Raw genomic sequence first — 24,174 nt, 5'->3', positions numbered from 1 at the left:
TTTTGGAAACATAAGGAAAGAGTCGATGATCAACGATTTGATGCAAACCCGTCCATCCATTGCCAGAATAAAACTAAATGAAATCACCGAACAATTCTCTACATTTAAACAAGAGATAGATTCACTTAAGCAAAAGATAGATGAAACAAACAAAAAACCACAAAACAGAAATGAGCCAAAGCAACATGCCTTAAACAAACCAGAATCAAGCTATAACAAAATCCGCATAAGAGGACTGCTTGAACTGTACTCAAAAAATTCAAGAGATAGACACGAATACGACTTGTAGGAGGTGAAAAAATTGTTTGCGTTCTTAACAGTTGAAGCAAAAATCACAGATTTAAATCGTTTAGGAAAATATGAATAAGGAAAAAGGCCACGCACAGTAGTCGTAATTATAACAAAAGAGTGGCGAAAACGACTGATACTAATGTCCCTGGAAAAATTGAAAAACTACGACAAAACTCTTTTTGTGTCAAAAGAGCTCAGCCCAAGTGATTTTCTGATTGAGAACAAACTTCTTATGAAAAGACAAACAATGATAGAAATTGGCCTATCAGCTAAAAACCTAAGGCTAAGGGACCTTGTCCTTTACCAATATGACGAAGAAAGTGGAAATTGGAAAAAAGAATTAATGGGCTAAAGCTACCGTTCTCTATTTCCCGCTCGCGCTCGTTGTACTCAAATTTCTTGCACGTTTTGTTGCTCTTGAGTATCATTTTCAGCGGCTTGGAAATGATGCACTCATATGAAGGCACAAATTGGAAAATGATGCACTCATAGGACGAATATGAAAAAGCAGTGTTAAAAAAGCTCATTGAACTTGACTATGAACAATTATTCAACTCCAAAAAAAACAGCTTGATGTTTTTTTAACAAACAACCCTGGAGTGATACTCAACTGGCATACGGACCAAACAGCAACAAACGCATAAAGCATTGACAAAGTTTCATGCTCAGATCATTATGCTTACTCTGCAACAATTAACATGGAAGCCAGTATCAAAGAAATAAACAAAGGTGAAAGTCTGAAATTTAACAGAGCCGATTGGACGACGATAAATAAAAAATAAAAGACAAACCTTTCATACCGTTTTGTTACAGTAGTGTAAATGAGCTCCTGCGTCAGTGGTATGCATGGTTATGGGACAAAATAAAGAACAACGTACCCAAGCTTACATCACACAGATCAACTCACCCCCCGTGGGTGACACCAAGTACGTCTCACATGCTAAAAAGAGAACGAACCTTAAAACGGCGTATTGATCGGCAAAACAAACCTACTTTAAACAAATCTACTTTAAGCTTTATTCTAAAAAATATTGTGTACTATCTTAGTGTACTATTTTAAATGTAGAGAATTGTTCGGTGATTTCATTTAGTTTTATTTTGGCAATGGATGGACGGGTTTGCATCAAATCGTTGATCATCGACTCTTTCCTATTGTTTCCAAAACAACAGTTACAGAGCAGGAGGGTGTTATGACTGATCTCCGAAATACCGAGGATGGCAGTTTCAGATATTCCAGTGCATGTTTTTGTCATGTGGGTATCATCGCCACAGGCAATGCAATTAAGATTTGAAGTTTGTTGGTGATCGGCTTTTTGCAAGTTTTACAAGATTTCTCAGTTGCTTGGGAGACGCTAGCATTTCTGGGTCTATCTTCTGAGCCCATATTGCTCAAAAATCTTCTCAGAACTGACGTACAAAGGTATAAAACCTCGGGAGAAGATCAGTCTAGATAAGATTTATTGAGTTTTTTGATTCCCTTGGACTGATACTCCAAGGAATAAAACCTCAGATATTTCCCAGGACACAAATGTTTCCTGGAACTATCACTACAAGGTATAAAAAACCTCAGGAGAGACCAGTCTCAAGAAAATCAGACTCACCAGAATTAGTGCGATGAGGATTGGGCTGCTTGTTTTTTCTTTGCTGCTGCTCTCTTTGATTTGGTGGCGCGTACTCTGAATTTTGATCTTTGCTGAAGTACTAGTGAACGAAGGTTGTGACGTTTCGAAAGTACTTTGTTGAGCAACTTCAGCTCAAGAGACGGAGGGGGATGTAGTTTAGAGAGGGCAACAACTGTATTGGTGTCGTTTTGTTTTTCTTTAGGAAGAAGTTGTTTTATCGCGTCGAAGATGAGAGGTTTCGTTTTCCGTAAACTTTCAAAAATGTGAGGGGTACCGTTTCGACAAATGTATGTGATCACAGCTATTTGATGCTGTAAATTCGTGATGATTTCAGTTAACTGCTCCGGGGAACACTTCGTATTAAAGTTTTTGGGATGCTTTGTGATACTATTGTTTATCACGTCGTGCCAGAGAATGATTTCTCTGGACTTTGGGGAACCTTTTGTAAGTAACTACTGCAATTTTTTGAATTTACTCACGTTGTTTGGGTAGAGGCTTAGTCCCGATTTTGCAAAAGTGAATCTTCGATAATTTACCCTTAGATCGTAGGGTAGGTAGTCAAGGGTCCTTCTGAGGAAGCTTGCTCCAATTACAATCATGTGAAGGAATTTTTGCTTAAAAGTAAATTTCAAACTTTTTCGCAACTATGTGCATCGTCAGGGTTTTTACAAAAAACTAATCTAAATGACGATAAAACATCAATTTACAAAAATTATTTACAATAAATCACATACAATTTGGTTCTAAACCATCATGATAAAAAATTAGCCAATCACAGTTCACCTCTAAATTACTATTAAGGTTAAAATACTTTTAACCTCTCAAATAAATAAAACATTTTTGAATTAGTGTGTCTGGAAGTTTCTGAGTCATAATTTCGATTTAGACATGTACGTTTTAAAAAAAAACCAAAAAAAATTTGGAAACTAAATTTTCAGTGTTAACTCCCTGCTCCTAAAATCATCACGCGTATTCAAGCCCGGTTTCCCTTTTCTGATATGTATTGCCTCTAGTGTTAGCAGTTTTGTTTGGTTGTTTGACCTATCTATAATTTCCCAACTAAGATCTGCGCTATTTCCCTCAAGTTGGCATTGCTGAAGGTTGAGGCCTACCGGTGAGTCTGCTTTCTTATGTTCCTCAATTCTAGTGGTCAAATGTCGAACATTTTGTCCGACATAGGTGGAAGTGCATCCACTACATGACAGTTTATAAACCACTCTTGACTTGAGTTCATTAGAAAATGCTGACTTCATGATTCTAGTTTTCTCGTGGTGAAAACCACTTGAACGTTAGTTAATTTTTGTAACCTGTTAGCAAAATATTGGCTCTGGTTACCTCTATATTGCACCATCTGCATTGAGGGCTTCACATCCTTTGGCGATTGAACTGACAAACGCCTCTCACTATCTCGATGATCTTGCACAAGGCGTCTGAAGCCACCTTTGCGGACCAATTTTCAGGGTACTGATTTGTCAGCCATTGCGCCCTATTAGTTTCCATAGCCTTATCAAATTGCTGCCAGCTAGATGATCTCATAAAAACACTGTGTACAGTGCCTTGAATAACACTACGCTTATACTGAGTTGGGGCGCAGCTTCTTTAGTTTAGTATAGTCACTGTATCTGTTGGTTTTTGATACCAACTGCAAGTTACACGCCTACCCTGCGATACATTTATGTTCAAAACCAGGAACGGCAAATTACCCTCCGAATAGGTTTTCTCTAGAGTGAACTGCAAATTTGGATGAAGAGAATTGGCGGCATCGAGAAGACAACTCGGCTCCCCTCTGACTGTTCTAACAATGTCATCCACATACCTGAGGAACAATTTCACCTGGGAAATAACCTTCTCCTTGTTCTTAGCTCGGCAGCAGCCTTCACAGTACCAGACTATCTCGGTTATTGATGCGTATACGTCATCGGATATTTTTCCGCAATTTAGATGATACCAGTTTCGACAGCTCTCGCATTCAACCACCTTTGATCTATATGTGACTCTACTGCTGCAACATGCGCACAAGCCGTTTTTGTCATTAATTTGCTGTTCCTCCGTTCCCACCGGTATTTCTTGTCTTTGAGCAAACTCGTACTCTTTCAGCCGTAAGTTTGCCAGAATTACAGCGAGGGACGCTCCCATTGCTAAACCATCAACTTGTACATACCATGAATCATTACACTTGAAACATACTTTGCTGACCGCCATATTCAAAAGCCTTTTCATGGTGGCTCTTTGAATTTTAGGAGGAGACTCTTGGCTGTACAGTTTCTGTAAAGCAATTTCGATTGCCTCCTTCAGGGGAACGTTGGTGTACAAACTTTTCACATCAAGAGATATTATGGTTTCATCCGGATCTAGATCAATGTTTTCAATTGTTTCTCTAGCCTCATCAGTATTGGTTTCTATATTTGCTCCATCGATGTTGTCAAAAAATTTTTGTTAAGATTCTCATACGAGCTGCCTGGAAGTGATAGTACTGGTCGTAGGGGTGTCTCAACCTTGTGTACCTTAGCTAAGCCGTACAAACGGGCCGGTTGCCCCCCTGTTGACCTCATCTTAGAATATTACTGATCACTTATCTCGTCTCTTTTGTTCATGGCTAGTAATTCTTTGTTAAGTTCCTTCTCAATTTTCAGTATAACCTTATCAGTGGTGGCATCTTTTTTCACAAATTGAGCAGATTGCAACCAGGATTCCAGCTTTGATTCATACGTTTGTTTCCTCATTATGCAAAAACCAACCCCTTATCAAAAGGCACAGCCAGCAACACATTGTCTTTGAGATATTTTCTCGTTTTTTCAACGGCTTTGTCTCTTGGTGTTTGCCTTACGTTTTTTGCATATGCCTTTTTGCATATGCCTTCTATTTCACATAACGTTTCACCGGATGTTTTTTGATTTTTCAATTGTGAGAGGAAAATGTCGATATCCGCCAAAAAGTGTTACGTTAAATTTTTCTCTAATCGGATGCTTCGGGCCCATTGATAGCACTTCATATACCCATTCAGGCAGTTAAATGTTAATGTTATCAAGTACCTTATCTGATTGCTCATTTCTCCCCCCAAGAGGTTTATTTTGTCTCTCGGACAGTTTTTCTAACTTTTTTCTATGGTTTTCTGATGTTGTCATTAAGCTTGCCTCAACTTGACGCCTCAGGAAGCGGAAAATGGATGCCCACCACTGTTCGTCAATTTCTTTTTGCACCAGTGATCTTGCTTTCATTAGTATCTCCTCGTACCTTTTCCTATCCTCATTTGCCCTAGAAGTTTCAGTCCTTAGTAGTGTCCACGAGCGGTAAAACAATCCAGTCAAAGTAATTTGCAGGGGACCACGACGGCTGTCCCAGTATATCAATTTTATCTGAAACTATTTATTATCACAAAAATTAGGCTAACAGTGTGACGGGCCCTCTTAATTGATGGGCAGTGACGGGCAGTGCAGAAAAGGAACTGGCTTGAGGATCCTGGTGGTGCGCCGCTGGACCTATTGAGCTCGGGTGAGATTGTTCCTTGTTTTTGATTTTTATAATTCGAATTTAAATTTTAAATTAATTTAGTTGTCTTTTTTTTATTTGCTGATTTGTAAAATTCCCACTAACCGCTTATCATGGGTTAGTTCAGTCCCCTAGGTCCAGTCAAAATCCTTTTTTTACCTTTATGCTGCGTCAAGATGAGGAAAAATAACAAAGAGTGTACAAGCAAAGATTGCTTTAAACCTTCAGGACTGATAAATTGGATTAGATGTGATTGTTGTTCTAGTTGGTATCATATCAGTTGTGTAAATATTTCTCTTAGCGACTCTAAGAAAACCCAATTTTTTCAGTGTCCTTTATGCGTTGATGTAAATTCTGTTAATAAAGCAACAATAGGTAATGATTTAGTGCTAGACAATTATGTTAATACAGCCATCTCAAATGTCAGAGTACTCAAGAGAGTACCAAAAGACTCGCGTGTTCCCTTGGCGGAAAGTCTGTCGGACAAAATAAATGACATCGTCTACAATGTAGAAGATGTTACAAAGTGGCTAATTTTTTTAACATCGTTCTTGTTTTTTTTGGAGCAACCTAAAAGAAGTGGACGCAAACAGACCACAAGCATGTGCTCTTTGATAAACAAAAAAACTCAAGCAAATGACGTGTCACTTCCAAAACCCAATCCCCAAGTTTCAAGCCCGCCTCTGAGTGGCCTCGAGCAGAGAATAAAGTTAATAAGTAGTAAGCTCGATGAAGGAAATTTGAAGGGAAGAATAGAGCTTGCTGCTTCGGATGACAAAAATGCTCCTTTTTCAACTGATAACTATCGAAAATTGTTGTCTAAGCACCCGCAGCGAGCCAAATTTGCAGCTCCAAATCCAGAAAAGTTGGATATTTTTTTTGCAACCGATTTCGACCTATACAAAGCGATAATGTCCTTTCCAAACGGATGAGCAGCAGGTCCTGATAAAATAGTTCCTCAAATTTTTAAAGATCTTGTTAGTAAGTCGAATGACAGTGCAGGACTTAATTTTCTGAAATCGCTTACTAAGCTGATAAACCTCATTGGAGATGGCAAAATACCCGAACCACTAAGACCTTTCTTTTTTGGCGCAAAGCTTATCGCCCTCATAAAGATAGACGGAGGGTTGAGACCGATTGCCATAGGCAAAACGCTGAGACGTATCGCGTCTAAATGAGCTGGAAGCAAGGCCCTCTCCGAGCGACAAAAATTTTTCGGAAACGTACAGGTAGGATGCGGTACCAAACGAGGAGCAGAAATAGCTGCGCACTCGTTTCGAAACCTAATTGAACGCGACGACAATCCAAAATGCACTGTTCTTTTAAAACTAGATTTTAAGAATGCCTTTAACTCTTTAAACAGAGAAACAATGCTGAATCATATTTATTTAAATCGCCCCGAATTGTATAATTACACCCATTGCGCGTATGGTAAACCTAGTTACCTTTTTTACGGAAACTCTGTCATAATGTCAGAAGACGGAACTCAGCAAGGTGATCCTGAAGCCCCACCCCTTTTTGCGGAAACAATTCATACACTAGTCAAACAGTTGGAGTCGAAAATTAACATCTGGTATTTAGATGATGGGAATTTAGCCGACGACTATAAGGTAGTACTCCGGGACCTTAAACACATTCTGAAATCGGAACAAATTTACGGCCTGAGCTTAAACACTGAGAAGTGTGAACCTTGTTTTTTGGGACCGACTACTAGTACACAGTATAATTCAATTTTAACACAATTTCGAAAAATATGCCCCAAAATAAAAATAAAAACAAAAGAAGAAATCCTCATTTTAGGATCTCCAATCGGCGAACTTTGCCGAAAAGAATTGCTCGACAAAAAAATTAAGGAGCTTGAAAAAATCTCGGATGTCATTGACAAACTAGACGCCCATTATGGTTTTTACCTCCTGAAAAATTGCTTTAGCATGCCAAAACTTCTATATTTTTTGCGTACGATCCCTTGTTTTTTGCAAAAATGATTTTTTGGAACGTTACGATAAATTACTAAGAAATTCGTTATGCAAGGTCACTAACAGGAAAATGGATGATAACCAGTTTTTACAAGCAGTTCTCCCGGCAGCCAAAGGTGCTTGGGCGTTTCTTCCGCTCGTCTACTCGCTTTACCCGCTTTCTTAGCCTCAGCAGTAGGAGTAAAAGATGCCTTGAGCGAAATCTTTGGTTTGTAGCATGTGGATGGAACCTATGATGATGCGCTTAAACGGTAGTTTGACCGTGGAAAAATGGAAATGACTCCGGAAAATGAAATCCAAAAAAATTGGGCGGAGCCAATTTTTGACATAAAAATTGGACGGAGCCAATTTTTGACAGCGAAATTACAGACTTGATTTTACGACTCGAACCAACAGACGTAAAAAGGTTCAACGCGTTCCAAGATAGATTTGGCTTCCAATGGTTGAACGTCATCCCGTGCAAAAATTTAAGGTTAAAACTGTCCAACCAACAACTCAGAAATGTGAAGGGACTTCGATTAGGATCAAAAATATGCGAACGGCATAAATGCGTGCGCGGAAAAGACGTTACCGAAGATGGTTGGCATGGTCTTTCTTGCCTCAAAAGTGCAGGGAGATTCTCTAGGCATTCAAACCTGAAGGCCCTTTTTAAAACAGAGTCTATCATCTACTCACATTCCGTCTGTTTTAGAACCACGACACTTCTACAGGACCGATCAGAAGCGACCAGACTCGTTCCATGGGCTGATGGTATGCAGCTCTTGTGGGATGTAACGGTAGTAGACTCCTTAGCTCCTTGTAGGATTAATGCCGGGTCTGTTTGTAACCCTGGTACGGCTGCCGCTGAAGCGGAAGAGCGAAAAATTGACAAGTATAAAGATCTTGTAAATGATGGATATCTTTTACAACCGCTAGCTTTTGAAATTCAGGGCGCGGCCGGCCCCAGCACAAGTTTTTTTGAGCAAGCTTTGTAAGAACCTAAGCATATGCACTGAGGAACCCAGAGCAGGCAGCTTTTTAAAACAGAGAATCTCCCTGGCAATACAGATTGCGAACGCCGCTTGCGGACTCGGAACAATAAATGACAAAATAACTTTCGACGAAATTTTTTACTTGTAACACTTGTATATTATATTATCTCGTGTCGAGTTGCGTGTTCTTATTGAAGAAACGTAACCCGTATCGATTTTAATTGAAAAGGACTTAAACACTTGTCATCTTCTTTTATCATTATCACTTCCATATCTAAAAAATTTTAAGGATTTTGACTGGAATACATGATGAAGGAACTCATTACTGTAACCTCGGTTACTATGATACTTTTGAACTTAATTGATCCTCCAAGAAATATGTCTTTGCGAATATCATGATGATACCTGTTTGCCTTTTCAGTTTACATGTGTTTTTATCAATGACGTACTGTTTACCTCCAAATTTGTTGGCTCTTTTCACGCCCAGGGAACCAATCCCTTTCCTTGCTCCAATTGCCAAACTGCCTCATGAGAAAAAGAGAGAGCATCAAGGAGGAATAGCTCAACTTGTGAATTTGTTCGAGGTCGAAATCTTCTTGATGTTTATTAAACACAGATTTTTTTTAGTATAGACGATAAAACCCTGATGCTATAGCTTCTATTTGACAATAAGAAAAAGTAAGGAATTCAGATTTTTGTAATCTGCTTATCTTAATAAAATCTTTCAGGCACCTGAGGATACTCCTGCTAAAACTAAAGTCGAGACGAAAGAAGAACGCAAAGCCCGACTGGTAAGCCCACGCGCCAGAGCACTGCTTTTTTCCAAATCCGTTAAATAAGATGGCTTTGATTTTTTAGGCAGGCGAAAAAGCAAAGCTGAACAGTATCCGAATACAGGAATATTTAGAAGCTGCTCTTTGTAAGTATAATTTCTTTTACAATACTCGCAGTCGTGATAAACATAAAAATCAACATTGTTAAATTTAGCCTAATTGTTGTGGCGAGCTTATTAAATTATTTCAAATTCGCAATATTGACACAAACCCGGAGATGACACAAACTCATCTAGACACGCAAAGTTTTTCAGTTTTTCACGAAAATTACGTTACTTCAAGATCACTCTATCAAAATGTTCCACGTGTGCATAATGCTAATGATGCCGAACAGTACGTTTTCACGAAAAGTACGTTACTTCATGATCACGCTATCAAAATGTTCCATGTCTTCATAATGCAAATGATGCAGAGACCTCACAAAAGGTCCAAAGCAAGAGACCACGTGAAATACTTGGGGAAAAGCCTAATGTGGTGGAAGAGAGGAGACATCGATTTGATGTTCAATGAAGCCCTAGCAATCCAAGGAGAGCTACTGTTGCCCAAACACCAGCAGTAGCACCAAAACAAGTGGGCCAAACACCAGCAGAACATTCACCAAGCTTGTTTTAGAAGGCAGACTCTCAAATGCAATGAAGAAACGCATCTACAGGCGTCCTAGATCCGAAACGCATCTACAAGAAACGCATCTACAAGAAACGCATCTACAGGCGTCCTAGATCCGAGAGACTGTCGTGCGACAGCATGAAACTTCTAGAGCTCCATCCCAACAGCAGAGAAGCACATCTGGCGGAGAAAATGCATGGTATACCACTGGAAGTGAATGACATCGTTTTGGAATCAATTGATTATTGAGAAATACATCAAGCTGCCATGCAAACTCGAGGATCCCATGGCCCAAGTGGTCTCGACGCTGCCAGTTTCCGGAAGATGGCATGCTCTGCTAAATGAAAGAGGACCGGCGAATACTTTTGCAATACGGTTGCCGATATGGCTTGAAGACTGCCGTGAAAGTCCGAACCCAAAATCAATTGAAGCATTGACCGCTTGCCGTGAGATAGCTTTCGACAAATATGGTAAAGGCCGAATAAGTCCGATTGTCATTGGTGAAACTCTTCGAAGAGTCGCGGGAAAACCTGTTGCCAAACTTCTCAATGCAAAGGTAAGAGACGCCGTAGGCGTCAGCTAAACATGCGATGGTCAAGGTCAACAGGGAGGCGAGTGGGTTAGGTACACGTCTCTCAACAAGAGGGTCATAGGCACTTCGGTCACGGTTGGAGGGGTATCAGAGTCATCCGCCTCCTCAAGGTAGGACCGATTGTGGTAAATAGATGACATCTCTCCCCCACGGTTGGTACTGCACTGAGCAGGATCGGGGGCTAATAAAAAAAATGGTCAACAGTGCGGATTCGAAGCTGCCGTTCACGCTGTAATCAAAACTTTGAATTAGAATCAACTGAGTGCATGCTACAAATCGATGCAACGAACACCTTCAGCACAGGCAAACAATATGGCAATGGCCTTCAATGCTATCGGCATGAAGCCTTTGATGAACAGACTCGAAATGTACAAACTAGTCCAAGAAGGATTCGCCGACGATGCAGCAGCTCCAGGAGAACTCATAATTGATAAGAGATCGTGGGATCAGCTGAACCAACTAGGCCCCAAAGATGGATATTTCCTGAAAGCGTCAAACTGTTGGCTCATCGCAAAAACCGAAAAACGTGCCATCAAAGCCTAAGCTATCTTTGCGGGTCGAATATCAACATTACATCTGGGGGACAAAAACATCTAAACATCTAGGGGCTGTAATTGGAAATATCCAAGCACGCAAAAAATTTAATCATGACAAATTGGATGTTTGGATTGGTTAGATCAGCTTGCTATCAAAAATGGTGGAATCTGAAACACACTAGTGTTACGTAGTTTATAACTGTGTTCTCCAGAACTGATTGAACTTTTTGATGAGAGGACTCGGTCAACTGAATGATATATTGGAACCTTTTGAACTACGACTCAGGGAATTCCTGCAAATTTTAGTTGGTGGAATCATCTTAGATGTCGAGCGAAATATACTTGCACTTCCTGTCAGATTTGGAGGCTTGAGCATTTATAACCCGACTAAAATATGCTAACAACCGTACGAGAACTCAACCCATCTGAAAAATGATCTTCAAGACGCTATATCTGGCGAACCGTTCATAGAAATCATGGCGCCTAGACCTGAAATTAGAAGGTTGAACATTCTCCGATCTGATGCTGACTGCGATGATATCCTGGGAAAAATAGACGATAGAAGTAAACGCCACCTCGAACTCCTCCAAACAAAAGGCACATACACATGGCTAACCACGCTACCATGGAAATATCATGATATTTATTTCAACGGAGAGGAGTTCGCGTTGCCATAAGCTTAAGATGAGGATGGCCAGTCAAATGTCTAGCGCGCAGTTGTGATTATGGCGAAGAAAATAGCAACGACCATGCCTTAATATGCCAGGTAGAAGGCTTCGTTACCATGAAGCACAATGCTCTGAGGAATCTGGAGACAGAGATGCTTACAAATGTTTATAAAGACGTTGTGATTGAGCTAACGCATCAGCCATAATTAGGCACATACTCCGAAAAAGTTGCTACACATGATGTCTCATGTCGGAGATTTTGGCGCCCGCCGCAAAGTTCTTTCTTCGACATTCGGATTGCAGCACTGTATTCAAAAAGCCGCTGAAAATGATTCTCAAGAGCAACAAAACGTGCAAGAAATTTGAGTACAACGAGCGCGAGCGGGAAATAGAGAACGGTAGCTTTAGCCCACTAATTCTAAGCACGTACGGTTTTAACCCACTAATTCTAAGCACGTTCTTCGCCAAAACCAACAACTCGTACGTTGAGACTGACCATCATAAAAAAGATGCTTTTACCATCATCAGAACAGCTTTTATCGCATTAAGAGAAAAAAGAAGAAACGCACAGAAAGCAACGCCAATTGCGAAATAAACATTATAGCAAACATCTTATATTTCCTATGTATCCTCACTTTTCCCTTGTTTCTACGTGTCTTAGAAAGTTTTATCATCTTAATTCACGCCTTTGCATTCCATTTCAGTCCTGCTGCTTTAACTATCTTTTGTGTATGCGGTATACAAAACTGTTTCTGTGAGGGTGCATACCCTATAACGAGGGCACACTACCTCCTTCTGTTCGTCAGCTGTATAGATGTGGTAGCATGATTATTTTCTCGATCGTATGTCTTGCACGTATGTCTCTCGATCTTATGTCTTGCATCGTACAGTATTGCACGGAAACCATTTCCAAAATTGTTGAGAGCATCAGTTATCGCATTAAGAATCATATGCTCTCAATTTATCATGGTAACCGAAGTAGTACAATAGTCCGTCATCATTTTACCCAGTCAAAAAAAAAACATTCTTAAATGTGAAAGTTTAGTATAACTTGAAGAAAAGTAAAGGGGTCAGATGGTTGGAAATCAAGTCAACCAGTTTGAGAAATTTAACACATGCAGAGAATAAACCGGAGATCAAAGAAACTCAAATTGATTGACCTGATATGATGCTACGGTCTATCAGGTACTTAATATAGGCTGAGTTTACGTTCCTTTGGCTTTACAAATGAAGAATTTCATGGAAAAAAGTTTTTATATTTAATACTGTCAATTAGAGATTCTATGCTTGTGAAAACTACAGTGCTTACGTGGAACAATTTGTTTTTGTCTGTTTTGCGGTCTTCCACCTCGGCCGCCGGGGTTACAAACCGAGCCTGTGTTTATTATACTAGGGGCTAGGGAGTCAACTACCGTTACATCCGACAGAAGATGACTACAACCTGCGCATGGGACGAGCGTCAAATCGTCTGGTCGCTTCTGTTCTGTCCTGTGGAGTTGTCAAAAATAGAAGAAATGTGAATAGAGTCGAAAATTTGCTTTGTAAGGGCATTCAAATTCGAATGTTAAGAGAATGCCCCTGAATTTTTCATACAACATAGGCTATGCCATCCATCTTTGGGAATATTGTATCCGCAGATGCATCTTCGTTTCAAACTTATTTTCGATTCTAGGCGTATAGTCCAATAGCATTTCTAAGCTGCTGGTTTTATGATCATTGCGATCCGAACTTGTTCTGATAAGCATTGAAGGTTTCATATCATTAAGTTCTAGTTGTGAAAATGGGTTCCATCCAATCATTTCGGATTTCGTTTTCCGATAATACGAGTCTAAACAAAGTTTTTTTTGCATCATTATATGTTCCATCCTCGATTTCCCAACCAATAATTTTGCTGGTATCTTTGGCTCCTACTCCTGAGCCAAGCTAAGTAGAAGAGCTGAAGAAACACCCAAGCCACCTTTGGCTGTCGGGAGAATTGCAAATATTAGTTATATTTCCGTTTTACATTTTTACCTTACATAATAATTTTCAAATTTCTATCGTACCTTTTGCAGCAAGAGTACTGCAATCGGGTACTAGATTTTTTCCGTTAACAACTTTTTTTCACAGGACTCAATGGTTCCTTGTGGTATCTTAGCTGATAGCGAAATTAAATTTCTTACTGCCTCATGCGCACTCATCCTGGAGGTAACCAATACGTCGGGAAGCCAAATGTCCTGAGTTCGAATCTGAAGAGGACCGGTTTTCTCAAACCATTAAAAAACCGATTCAATACGGCCTGTTATTTGTCTGAATATGTTTTGTCTGCTTAATTGCCAGGTTTAAGATTGTTAATTTTAAATGCAAACAATTTCAGTGTAGTTGCTTAGTGTCTTAGCCTTCTACAAAAAACCAGCTGAACGGAAATTCGTTTTGTACATCGGTTGTAATTGTATTATCTCTACATGTTAAAATGTGTTTTTTTTTTAAATTTATTTTTCTTTTTTTATCGACATAGTCTGTTTCGTCTTATTTTATGTCTAGTTTGTGGACCTTAGTGCATCGTGGCCCTTAGTTCATCGTGGCCCTTAGTGCATCCCGGAAGGGGACTCATTTTTTAAAATTAAAGATATTGAGATTTTTTCGGCGTGAAGGGGGTGCTCAGGTTTTCGGCGTGCTGAGGTTTTTTTTCCTGTTTTATTAACTCTTGGTAAGGTTTGTTCCGATGCTAATTTTGCAATCTTTTGTTTTAGCATGTTTTCTGTCAAAATCATTTTCTTTTGTTTTGATCGATTGGTGGTATGTATAGGAATAAAACATCGATATTACTTTTTTGCCGATGAATTTTTAGCTTTCGATTTAGCTCTGGGTTTAGTTTACGAAGTGTGTATATCACTTTGATTTAAGTAACTGTATGGTCTTCGTGGATACTTTTGGTTCATAAATTTTTTCCAATAAAATTGTGCCGAACAAATTTTGTTGATTTTCAGTTAATTGGCTGTCGGCTGTAATGTTGTCGGATCATTTACCCCCTGTTTTGTTTCCTACACAATTCCGATATTACTATTGAGATTGTTAAGACGTTGGTCCCAAGTGTAAATTTTTGAATGCTCAAGTTCAACACCACTTGGAAATCTTTGAAAGTTTTTAATAAATTTAAACATAAAAAAATTGATTTTCATTTTTTGGCTTCTTGTTGTTTTTTTCTACGCTACACTTTTCAAGTCTTCTTTGATAATTCTTGAGTGTCTTGCTGTTTTAATCTTTTCTATGTTCTATCGCTTCGCTTTTATTTCGAAAAATATCTCGGCAAAAAAGGGTTTCGTTGGCAAAAACTAAAGCACTTTTTAAAGTGGTAAAACATTTTTATAAAAAGTAGAAATAAAAATTTGCATCGAACTTGTTAATAACATCGAACTGATTTTCAATAAGCATTTGTTTGCGATAAAATTACATTTTAGGGCAGCCTAATATTGCCTTCCTGATATTGACATGATTTTATTTCACTTGGAGTGGGTCCTAAAAACAGCTCACACTTTTGTGTTAAGGCTCAAGCCAAATTTTTTTAAATCCAATTGCACTACGTTTTTAAGGTCTCGAGGCTCTTTTTTATAGTCCTCGATTAGATTTTTATTATCGTAGTAACAAATGTTTTTTTGAGTCAAGGTTTTTACGAGGGTGTGACTTGTTCCAGCAAACGGGTCTTTCGTCCTTTGACATAATGGTGCCACTTCCGTAGAAAAATAACTTTTTTTTTACCGTAGGGGCAATGAGTATATTTGTACAAGTGCTGGTTGTTCGAAAATGTTATTCTATCTATTTGTTCTTTTCAGCGAATGAAACGCATTACTACAATCAAAAATTAAGGAAACCAAGCAGGAGGTTGCCATTACGTTCTATCAAATTTCAAGAGTGTCGCAATTTAAGCTCCTCAGTTAGTAACATTTCCCTCTTGAGGTTTCTTAAGAATAATTTTGTTGCTCTGCGAGGGACTCGCTTCCCGCTCATTTCAACGCGATGCATCTGAGCGTGTTGCCGATGGCAATTGGTCTCAAACATTCATCTAGAATTTGAGAGCGATAAGTTATGCTTCAAAAAAGAAAGGTCTTAAAGGTTCAGGTACCGCACCTTCTCCAATATGTTTTAGAAGTTTAGGAAACGATTTCGAAAATTGATTTCGAGTCCCGTGTTGTTTGATTTATAGTATGGTCTTTAAAAACTTAATAGTAAAAACGGAACCATTTGGAACAGACATTATTGCTTTGTATACCTCGAAATCAAATACCAGAAACTATCGACATTTTCCGGGTTTCGGACGTTTTTTTCAGCACTTTTGGGTGCGCTTATAACAACATTTTTATGATTTTCAAAAATCAGTTGGAAGTTATTCGAACTGATTTTCAAAATTATTGGTTTCTTGTTAAGTTCAATTCAAATCCAGTTGCTGAAAGGAAGCCAAATTTTGATTCCAAAGAACAGAAGTTCCGGTGACTCGAAAAACAATTAGATTTTAGTTTCAAAAGTGGGTTTTAATTTCCAGCGGAATATAAAAATTGTATGCTGATACATGTTTATCAAATTGGACTAGTTTTTAAAAACTGTCAATCATAAAAGGTTGGAAAGTCAAATTTGTATAAGGTGATATGTTTAGCCTATGAGCTTACTGTTTCGATATCTTTTTGCTCATTGACTCTTTCCCGACTGTCTGTTGGCTATGCTTGCTGATAGAAGATGAGCCAGTCGTCTTTAAAAATTTCGCATTCGGAACTTTCAACACCGTTTGATCCAAAAACGAGAGATGTGAAACCTGATCATTCACAGGCCGAATTGTACTTGAAATAATTTGCCGATCAACACACATTTTGCAAATTGAACGGTTAGTTTGATATGTAAAAATGAGCGTCTGTTTTCTAATTTGTTTCTTTTTCTCGCAGATGATCCGACTGAGATTACAGATGCTACTTCAGACTCTTTCAAAACACTCTTTGTTGCAAGACTTGTAAGTGACACCCTTGCCCATCAATCAATTCAAGTGGCCTTTAGTTCCATTTTAATTCCGATTACATTTCAGAATTTTGACACAAGCGAATCAAAGCTAAGAAGAGAATTTGAGCATTACGGACCCATTAGAAAGGTATTTATTCAAAGACACCTTCAACATATTCAATATATCTCGTAAAATTGCTGATGTCATGGTGGATTTTTGAAATTTTAATCTCTTTTGCGTCAAAATTTCTCTAGCTTGCTTATTCATATCAGAATTTAAATGGAAACCCTCACACACGTTTCCTTTCACCATTATTGCAAGTTCGAAGCTCATCGTAGAATTTTTTAAACTTGATTATTGTTAATTGTTTGATAGCTTATTTCTTTAAACCTCATCCAAAAATTTTGATTTTTGTGACGCTTGTGACGTTTTAGATAAAAATAGTTCACGATTTGGACGGAAAGCCAAGAGGATACGCATTCATAGAATATGAGCATGAACGAGACATGCGCTGTAAGTTGCATATTCTTAGGGTTTTGAATTTTTTGACGATTGTAGAAACGACAAGAAAATTGCCTTGGGTCCAGGTATAGTATTCAAGGCACTAGGAACATGGATAAGTAAGACGAGAAGTATTTAAAAGAGGAGAAAACAATTCAAGTGTCAGTACAGTATAGAATAGCTTAATAGTATGGGGGATGATACGATGATATCTGTTATGGCACGTGATGTTTCTAGATGAGCGCGGTGGCGGACGCGTAAAGATATTGAGGGATTTGACGTTGTTCCTCCTCACTCGGAGATGTATTATGCAGTGTACTGCTACTACTATACCTGAGGCATCATTCTCTTGTCGGTCGCATCCTAGCCTATCCTATCGAGGACCTAGTCTTGTTTTAACCAGACACACATAAGGGTAAGGTGGCGAGGTTTGTATAACCAAACGCTCAACACCCTTTAGGCCGAACATAAAACATCATTGCATAAAATATAAGCAACATCCACACCAATTAATGATGGTCGAGACTAAAAAAGGAAATCAGTTGAAAATAACGTCAAAATGAGCAAAATTGCTCTAGTGGGAAGGATGGAAGCTTGGCTGTTGAAAGTTTGGTTCATTGTTGACTTGGGCTTGTTTTGCATTTTAAGCGGCCTACAAACACGCAGATGGTAAGAAAATAGACGGTAGGCGCGTATTGGTTGATGTAGAACGTGCAAGGACAGTGGAGGGATGGCTGCCCCGCAGACTGGGTAAGTATACTACAGACAACACACCTGAATTGAAACATCAGACATGCTACTCTCCGCTTAAGGAAATCGTGCTTCTCTCAATATGGGAGATACTCTAATTTTGCAACTGATTACGTTTTTTTATTTATATGAGCAGTACATTTTGAAATCATGTGTATTTTAGGAGGTGGACTGGGAAACACTAGACGCACCCTCTTACCCAAGTGGAAGCGAGATCTCGGATACGACGAGAAATCAGAACGGTAAAACCTGCTTCTTGCTAGGCGGTGTTGCTAGGTATTGTTTTTTTGTCCATTTTTGTATTGGGAATCTGCCTGCGCAATCTACCTCCTGTGGTTTAATAGGTTTGGAATTTATGAAGTTTTGAAGCTTTCAAATCCTTATAGATTATTTGTTGTACTCACAAATTGTTGAAAAATGTTAAGGTGCTTAAACTGAATTTGAAATAATTTTTTTTTCATAGGTAGACCTGTACAGTTTTCTTTTTCGAATCCAGAATAATTGGACGATGAGCAGAATATTTGATTGATTTTTTCATATATTTTTTGTGTGTGTGTGTCTAGGTCAGTGAGTCGGGCCAACAACCGATCGAGTGCGGGTGAGAGTAGACGGAGGAGGAGCAGGAGTAAAGAAAGGGGCGATAGAGACAAAGACAGACACAGCCGCAAGGAGAGGAAGGAAGAGAGGGAGAGGGAGAAAGAGGGAGGTGCTACTGTTGCTGCTGCTGGCTCTGGAGGAGGCGAAGATAGTAGAAGCAGAACAGGCAAAGAGAAGAGTCGAAGCAGAGAGCGAAAGAGGTAAAGTGTCGATACAACTATGTAACACTAGTCGCTCATGTGCAAATGTGGACAATAATATCCGTGAACATAATATATCGCAAATTATATGTAGGATAGACTTTTGCTCGAATGTACTCTTCCAAAATCTCCGGCAAAATAAAACGATTTCTGAATACGGCAAAGTTAACAGGCTGAAAAATAATTATCTCAATTGATAAACATTTTGCAATAACAAATTTTGCGGCCCCGAACAATTGACTAACTGACTTGATGAAACACTTTACCAAGAAGACGACTTTTAAGTGATCACTCGTACTGGTCAAAACGTCAGAAAAGGTCACCTGAAGTGGATTGGCCACGTGCTCAGAGTGCCTCAAGAATCGCTTCCAATTCGCTTCGCAAAAGCAAACCTCACATAGAAACGACAAGCAGCTGGAGTTAAGACCGGTTAGAGAGAAATCGGTCAAAGAAGACCTGAAAATACTGTTGAAACCGCCCAAACTCATAGCGAACGTGGCAAGAGACGTGGTTTGTTATAACCAAAGAGACAGCTGCGTCGCGTACGCGCTGGCCAGCTCTTATCCGAGACTGTATGGCTATCTATGGACAGTGATATATGAATGCTTATGATGGCGAGGATGAAAATAGTCTGAAAACCAAAATCATTCAGAAATTATTCTCGATATAGATTTTTCAAGGGCTTTAAAGGTACTTCATCCTTTCAACTTGGGAGAATGAGCGCAACAAAAAATATACCGCAAGACACCAAGATACTAATTTCGGTTTCATGACAAATTATCCCTCACCTTTTTATCCCAGGCGAAGTTATCCCAGTCAAAATAACCCAGAAGTAAAAATATCCCAGGACGAAGTAGCCCACGTAAATTAAATTACCCCATCTGAGGAATCGAACCAATTGAAACATCGCAATAGATTAATCAAAGGATTTAAAACCAAGATGCCGGAATTGAACAAACTGATCAAAGCAATGCTAACTTCTGAAAAAGAGCGTGGAATCAAATTCAGTTCAAAGCGTGAAATATTCAACGCACGTTTTCAATCTACCAATCTTTTGAACTATCGAAGTATAAAGATATGACTATGGTTAAAGAATATGACTCTCGGTCAAAAGATCAAACGATCGATTCGCGGTGGATCAAAAGTTTTAATTCGAAATCGATAAAATTTGTCCCCAAATCCAGTATGGGGGGCGGGGTGAGGGAAAAGGCAAAGTTATTGTTGTATTGGCCTCCATCACCTCCCAAAAAATGGTACCTCTACGATGGCTATAAAGCCAAAAACTTTATGATTTTTGGAAAATTTATTAGAATGCATCAAAATGACGATTTGAGAAAATTAGGCCGACAATTTGGCAAAATGAAATCTAGGAGAGTGTTAAATGAGCCAGACTTGAACATAATTTACTGTATCTGAGTTTTTGGAGGATTTAGTTATCATTCGGACTTTTTCATTGAGTTCTCGGTATTTTTTACGGGTTTGAATGGTGGTACCGCTGCTTGCTTTCTGAATATTGAACTTCTTGTTTTCAGAATCAAGTTGAGTTTTTCTAAAAACGTATGAATCGAGGGGTTGGTTCCCCTGTAAAAGCGACGTAGCGCCGTTATGCCAGCCTTCAACTGCATTGGTTGTTCGAATGAGGCCAGCCGCCGCCTTGTCGTAATGATTCCATAGAGCTGGATGAACAAAGGATCACGCTGTTGTCGACCGCTTATTTCTCCTTCAAAATAAGTTTTCTGGAAATATGATGCGAGCATATCATTTTTCTCGTGGATATCAGTTGGAATGTCGAACTGATCGACAGTTTGGCAAATTTCGTCTATGACAAGAGTAAACGCAGATGTGACATCTGAGATAGGAACGAAGCCTAAGCTGTGATCATTTTCAAGGTTAAGGCTAGCTTAGCATTGTTTTCATAGGTTTTTTCAGACTGAACTCTGAAAGCTTGTGAAGGAAACTTTGACATAAATGAAAGTAGCAACCTTTGATTTCGGTTTTATATAGTAACGAAAATGCATTCAAGGCAGCCTTTTCGAAGTCAATGAACTCCAATAAGGCTAATCAGGGCTTCGAAAGAACTGATGTAAGTGGACTCCAACAAAACGTAAATGCAGGGGGGATAAAAGCCGCCAATCTGGATATGTACTGTGTACAATTGATAAAATCGAGACGGACATTTCTTAAAAGTTCAATCACAAAACCAAAATTTGCTATGAACGCGATTGAGGCATGTTGAATTGAGTCTCTTTTTAATTGCGATATAGATATATGCACTAATTTTTGGTAATCTATATCATAAATTAATTTTTAATTCTCGATGGGATGTTTTAATCACAAAACCAAACCGCTATGAGCGCGAGGAGCATTTAAGTTTTCCATATCCTCGAGAATAAGGAATCGTCATTGTCTTCTTTTCCGCTATCATGTAGTCAAAAAGTTAAATATTTTTCGGGAATGTTGAAGTGACGTCGGTCGATGGAATCACTTCGAGTGATTCTTGCGTTTTGTTCCTATTGAGGGTTCTTGTCAGGGCTGCACGTGAAGGAAGTGAAAGCTGAATTGCCGGATTGTCGTTCAGTCTCTCGGCTAGCCGCTATCAACTGGTTATTTACAGGATTGTTTTGCGATTTTGTTGTTTCTTTCAACTGACTAACTAGCTGCTTTGCTTCTACGCGACCGGGGTTAAACTCATGGCTATGCTCGTGATTGAACGAAATAATGGTCCAAGATAAGTAACGCTTTGCCTTGAGTTTTAACGTAGATAAAATCTGTCATATTGGTGTTCATTGCATTGGTGCTATGTGATATATCTTTGCGTTGTGTTTCATTATCAAAATTTTTCTCAATTATGACTCCATTTGCAGGTTGAAAAATCAATTTTAATCCCTTGGAAAGAGTCTTTTTACCATTAGCACTATCTCTATATGGCGTCTCGAAATGATTGAGGCAGTTGAATTGAGTCTCTTTTTAATTGCGATATAGATATATGCACCAATCTTTGGTAACCTATATCATAAATTAATTTTTAATCCTCTATGGGATGTTTTAATTGACGTGGGCTATATTGGCATGGGCTATTGTTCCCATTGGGATATTTTGTAATGGAATACTTTCGTATGGGATCCTGTCACCACTAATTTCATATGTCAAGCCCTCTTCCATGTCTTTCGGATGACTATGTTTGATTACACTAGCGTCAGCTTATTGTGTTATTACGAACCTTTTTTTTCGAACCTAAAGTGTTCACTTATTTGAAAATTTCACTGTTGTATTGGAAATTGCATAGCATCTGTTTTGTGCTTTACTTGTTGCTTGTGTTTGGTGGCTGAGTGGTTAGTGTGCGAGACTCTTAATCTCTAGGTCGCAGGTTTGAATCCCAGACGTATCCGATTTTTTTTTACTTGTTCGAGGCTTATTTCTAAATTTTCTTATTGCACCTTATAGAGCTGCTTTTTTGGCGTATTCTCGCTAGTTTGTGCGAAGCAAAGCTTCGCCTCTGTGTCAAAAGTGTCAATCACTAAAGATTTCAAGAGATTTAGGGAGACTTTGAAACTCAGAAATTCAAATAGGTGTTTTCCTTGACCTCATTCTCATTTTTCCAACCGTCTGTTGGCTAGCTATGTTCTTATTATGTACTTGTTCACAGTGTTTTAAAAATAAAATGTGTAATAGAGAAGTGTCGTGTCCGAACCGGTTGGTCTAGTTTTCCAGTTCTGTTTTTGGTGTCAGCTTGGTAAAACCAGCGAAATTTTTTTTGAATGTTGATCTCTTTTAATAAACAAGCAGTTAAGCAGTAGGATGTTGTAATTTCAAATTTGTAGGAAGAGATCCAAGTCTCGTGACAGAGAGAAGGAGGAGAAGGAGAGCAAGAGGAAGCGAAGTCGCAGCAGAGAGAAGAAGCGCAAGAGGTCTCGAGACAGAGACAGGGACAGAGGAGATAAAGACAAAGAGAGAGACAGAGGCACGGCCACGTCCAAGAGCAACGGAAACGACGACGGAGTCGCCGAGGAAATTGGTCAAGCAGCAGTGGCCAAGCAGGAACCCAACGGCGGAGAGGCTCCTCCTTATGTCTACTGAATTATCTGCAAGTTTTGATAGGAAGCATGCGCAATCTCAAACCCAAAAGTAACTCTAACTTTTTAAACCTTATATGCTTTTTGTCCCGCATTTTTGTTCAGATTAATTGACCCTCATCTCTATGAAAATCTCTTTGGATAATCAATACGAAACTCTGATTGTCGAAAAGTCTGGAAAATATGATATTAAAATTGATATATGCGTCATTCTTCGTGGAGAGTTAGCGGTTGGTTATTTCGATTATCAGAATCGTGATCAATTATCTGTTTTTAATTAGTTTTATTTTTTTCTTGAAAAGTCTGTATCTTTTATGTCATTGTGAGTTTATTTGATTCAATCGTCTTTTGAGAGTGTTTATCTAACAAGACATCTGATTACTTCGTTATTGTTTACCGACGCTGGTGAGCTAGGTTTCAATAGTCAACTAGTTCAAAATATGTTATGTTGCGGGATTAATCAAATTTCGAAAAATTCCGATGGTACTAAAAATAATTTGATTCGAGAAACAACCGATGTGATACAGGGACCACAGATAAACAACCGATTTTATACGGGTGCAAGTTTTCACCTACCTGACTGGCGCAAGATAGCTTCAAAAGCTTGGCGAGCGCTTCAAAAGCTTGTGTTTTACCGCCTATGTTAGATCCTCATTCCCCTGGTATCTACACTGTAAGAGTAATGAACGTAATGAATATCTTACATATGCCATGGTGATTTTTTTCTTTGTTTTTTCTTAGGAAAAAATTGAAAATTTGATTTTTCACGGTTTGACGTTTGAGTTTAAGTTCGGTTCCTTTGTTAAAAGAAAAGCTAACTCCACTCTCGAACATCTAAAGTGTAAAACGTGATCGACTTTTAGTTTTGAAAATTGATTTTAATTTTCAGATCTTTGAGCGGAATAATTTTTTTTCCAATTTTCTCAAATTGGATTAACTTTTTTTTTAAAAAAAGTGCAATCATAAATTGTTCTAGATATTCTAAGAGCTTTAAGGCCATATATTGTTTCTTAGAAATTCGAAAGTTGAAATTTTCAAAACACAAGATTCCTTGCGTTCATTATACAAGCCAATGCTAAGGATATTAACACAGAGTTTTATATTACGAATAGCACTTTAGCTTCGAGGTATCATGGTTCTTTAGCGTAGAGGTAGGGAAGGAGAACAGCAGCAAAAAAGAGGGTTCGAACCTGGGCGGGGTCGGACGTTCTTAATGAACTTTTTCGTATACTAGTTAAAATGTGTACGCTTTATAAATTGAGGTATGTTAGTTGGTAAATTTCTTTTCAAGTTGACTGATACTGCTAATGCGTCATAATTGGCTTGCGTCAATTAGCAATTATGTAGACTCATAATTGGCGTTCGTCACTTAAGAAGTTTTGTAGACTCATAGTTTTACTCATTCAGTTTTTCCAAGTAGCGTCGGTCATATTTTTGCTTTTGTATGCGAAGTGCAACTTCGCCTCTGTGTTTATTTTTTCAAACTGTCTATTAGCTGTTTTA

General features: G+C 38.7%; 1 protein-coding gene across 1 annotated transcript in view; it reads left to right on the top strand.

Annotated features, from left to right (window-relative positions):
* LOC134840656 (U1 small nuclear ribonucleoprotein 70 kDa-like) overlaps positions 1-23,017 on the top strand; it is a 138,399-nt gene extending 115,382 nt beyond the window's left edge. Inside the window, exons 2-11 of the mRNA XM_063856623.1 lie at positions 8,769-8,933; positions 9,078-9,140; positions 9,208-9,268; positions 16,498-16,562; positions 16,635-16,697; positions 16,985-17,063; positions 17,700-17,801; positions 17,965-18,043; positions 18,365-18,598; positions 22,420-23,017. Of these exons, the coding sequence (XP_063712693.1) occupies positions 8,790-8,933; positions 9,078-9,140; positions 9,208-9,268; positions 16,498-16,562; positions 16,635-16,697; positions 16,985-17,063; positions 17,700-17,801; positions 17,965-18,043; positions 18,365-18,598; positions 22,420-22,675 (1,146 nt within the window). The 5' untranslated portion in view covers positions 8,769-8,789 and the 3' untranslated portion in view covers positions 22,676-23,017. The remainder of the gene's footprint in view (positions 1-8,768; positions 8,934-9,077; positions 9,141-9,207; positions 9,269-16,497; positions 16,563-16,634; positions 16,698-16,984; positions 17,064-17,699; positions 17,802-17,964; positions 18,044-18,364; positions 18,599-22,419) is intronic.
* The last annotated feature ends 1,157 nt before the right edge of the window (positions 23,018-24,174 follow it).

Source organism: Symsagittifera roscoffensis, chromosome 2 (genome assembly GCF_963678635.1).
Source record: "Symsagittifera roscoffensis chromosome 2, txSymRosc1.1, whole genome shotgun sequence".
Lineage (NCBI taxonomy): Eukaryota > Metazoa > Xenacoelomorpha > Acoela > Convolutidae > Symsagittifera > Symsagittifera roscoffensis.
The sequence above is the reverse complement of the archived record's forward strand: the minus strand, read 5'-3'. Positions and strand labels throughout refer to the sequence as shown.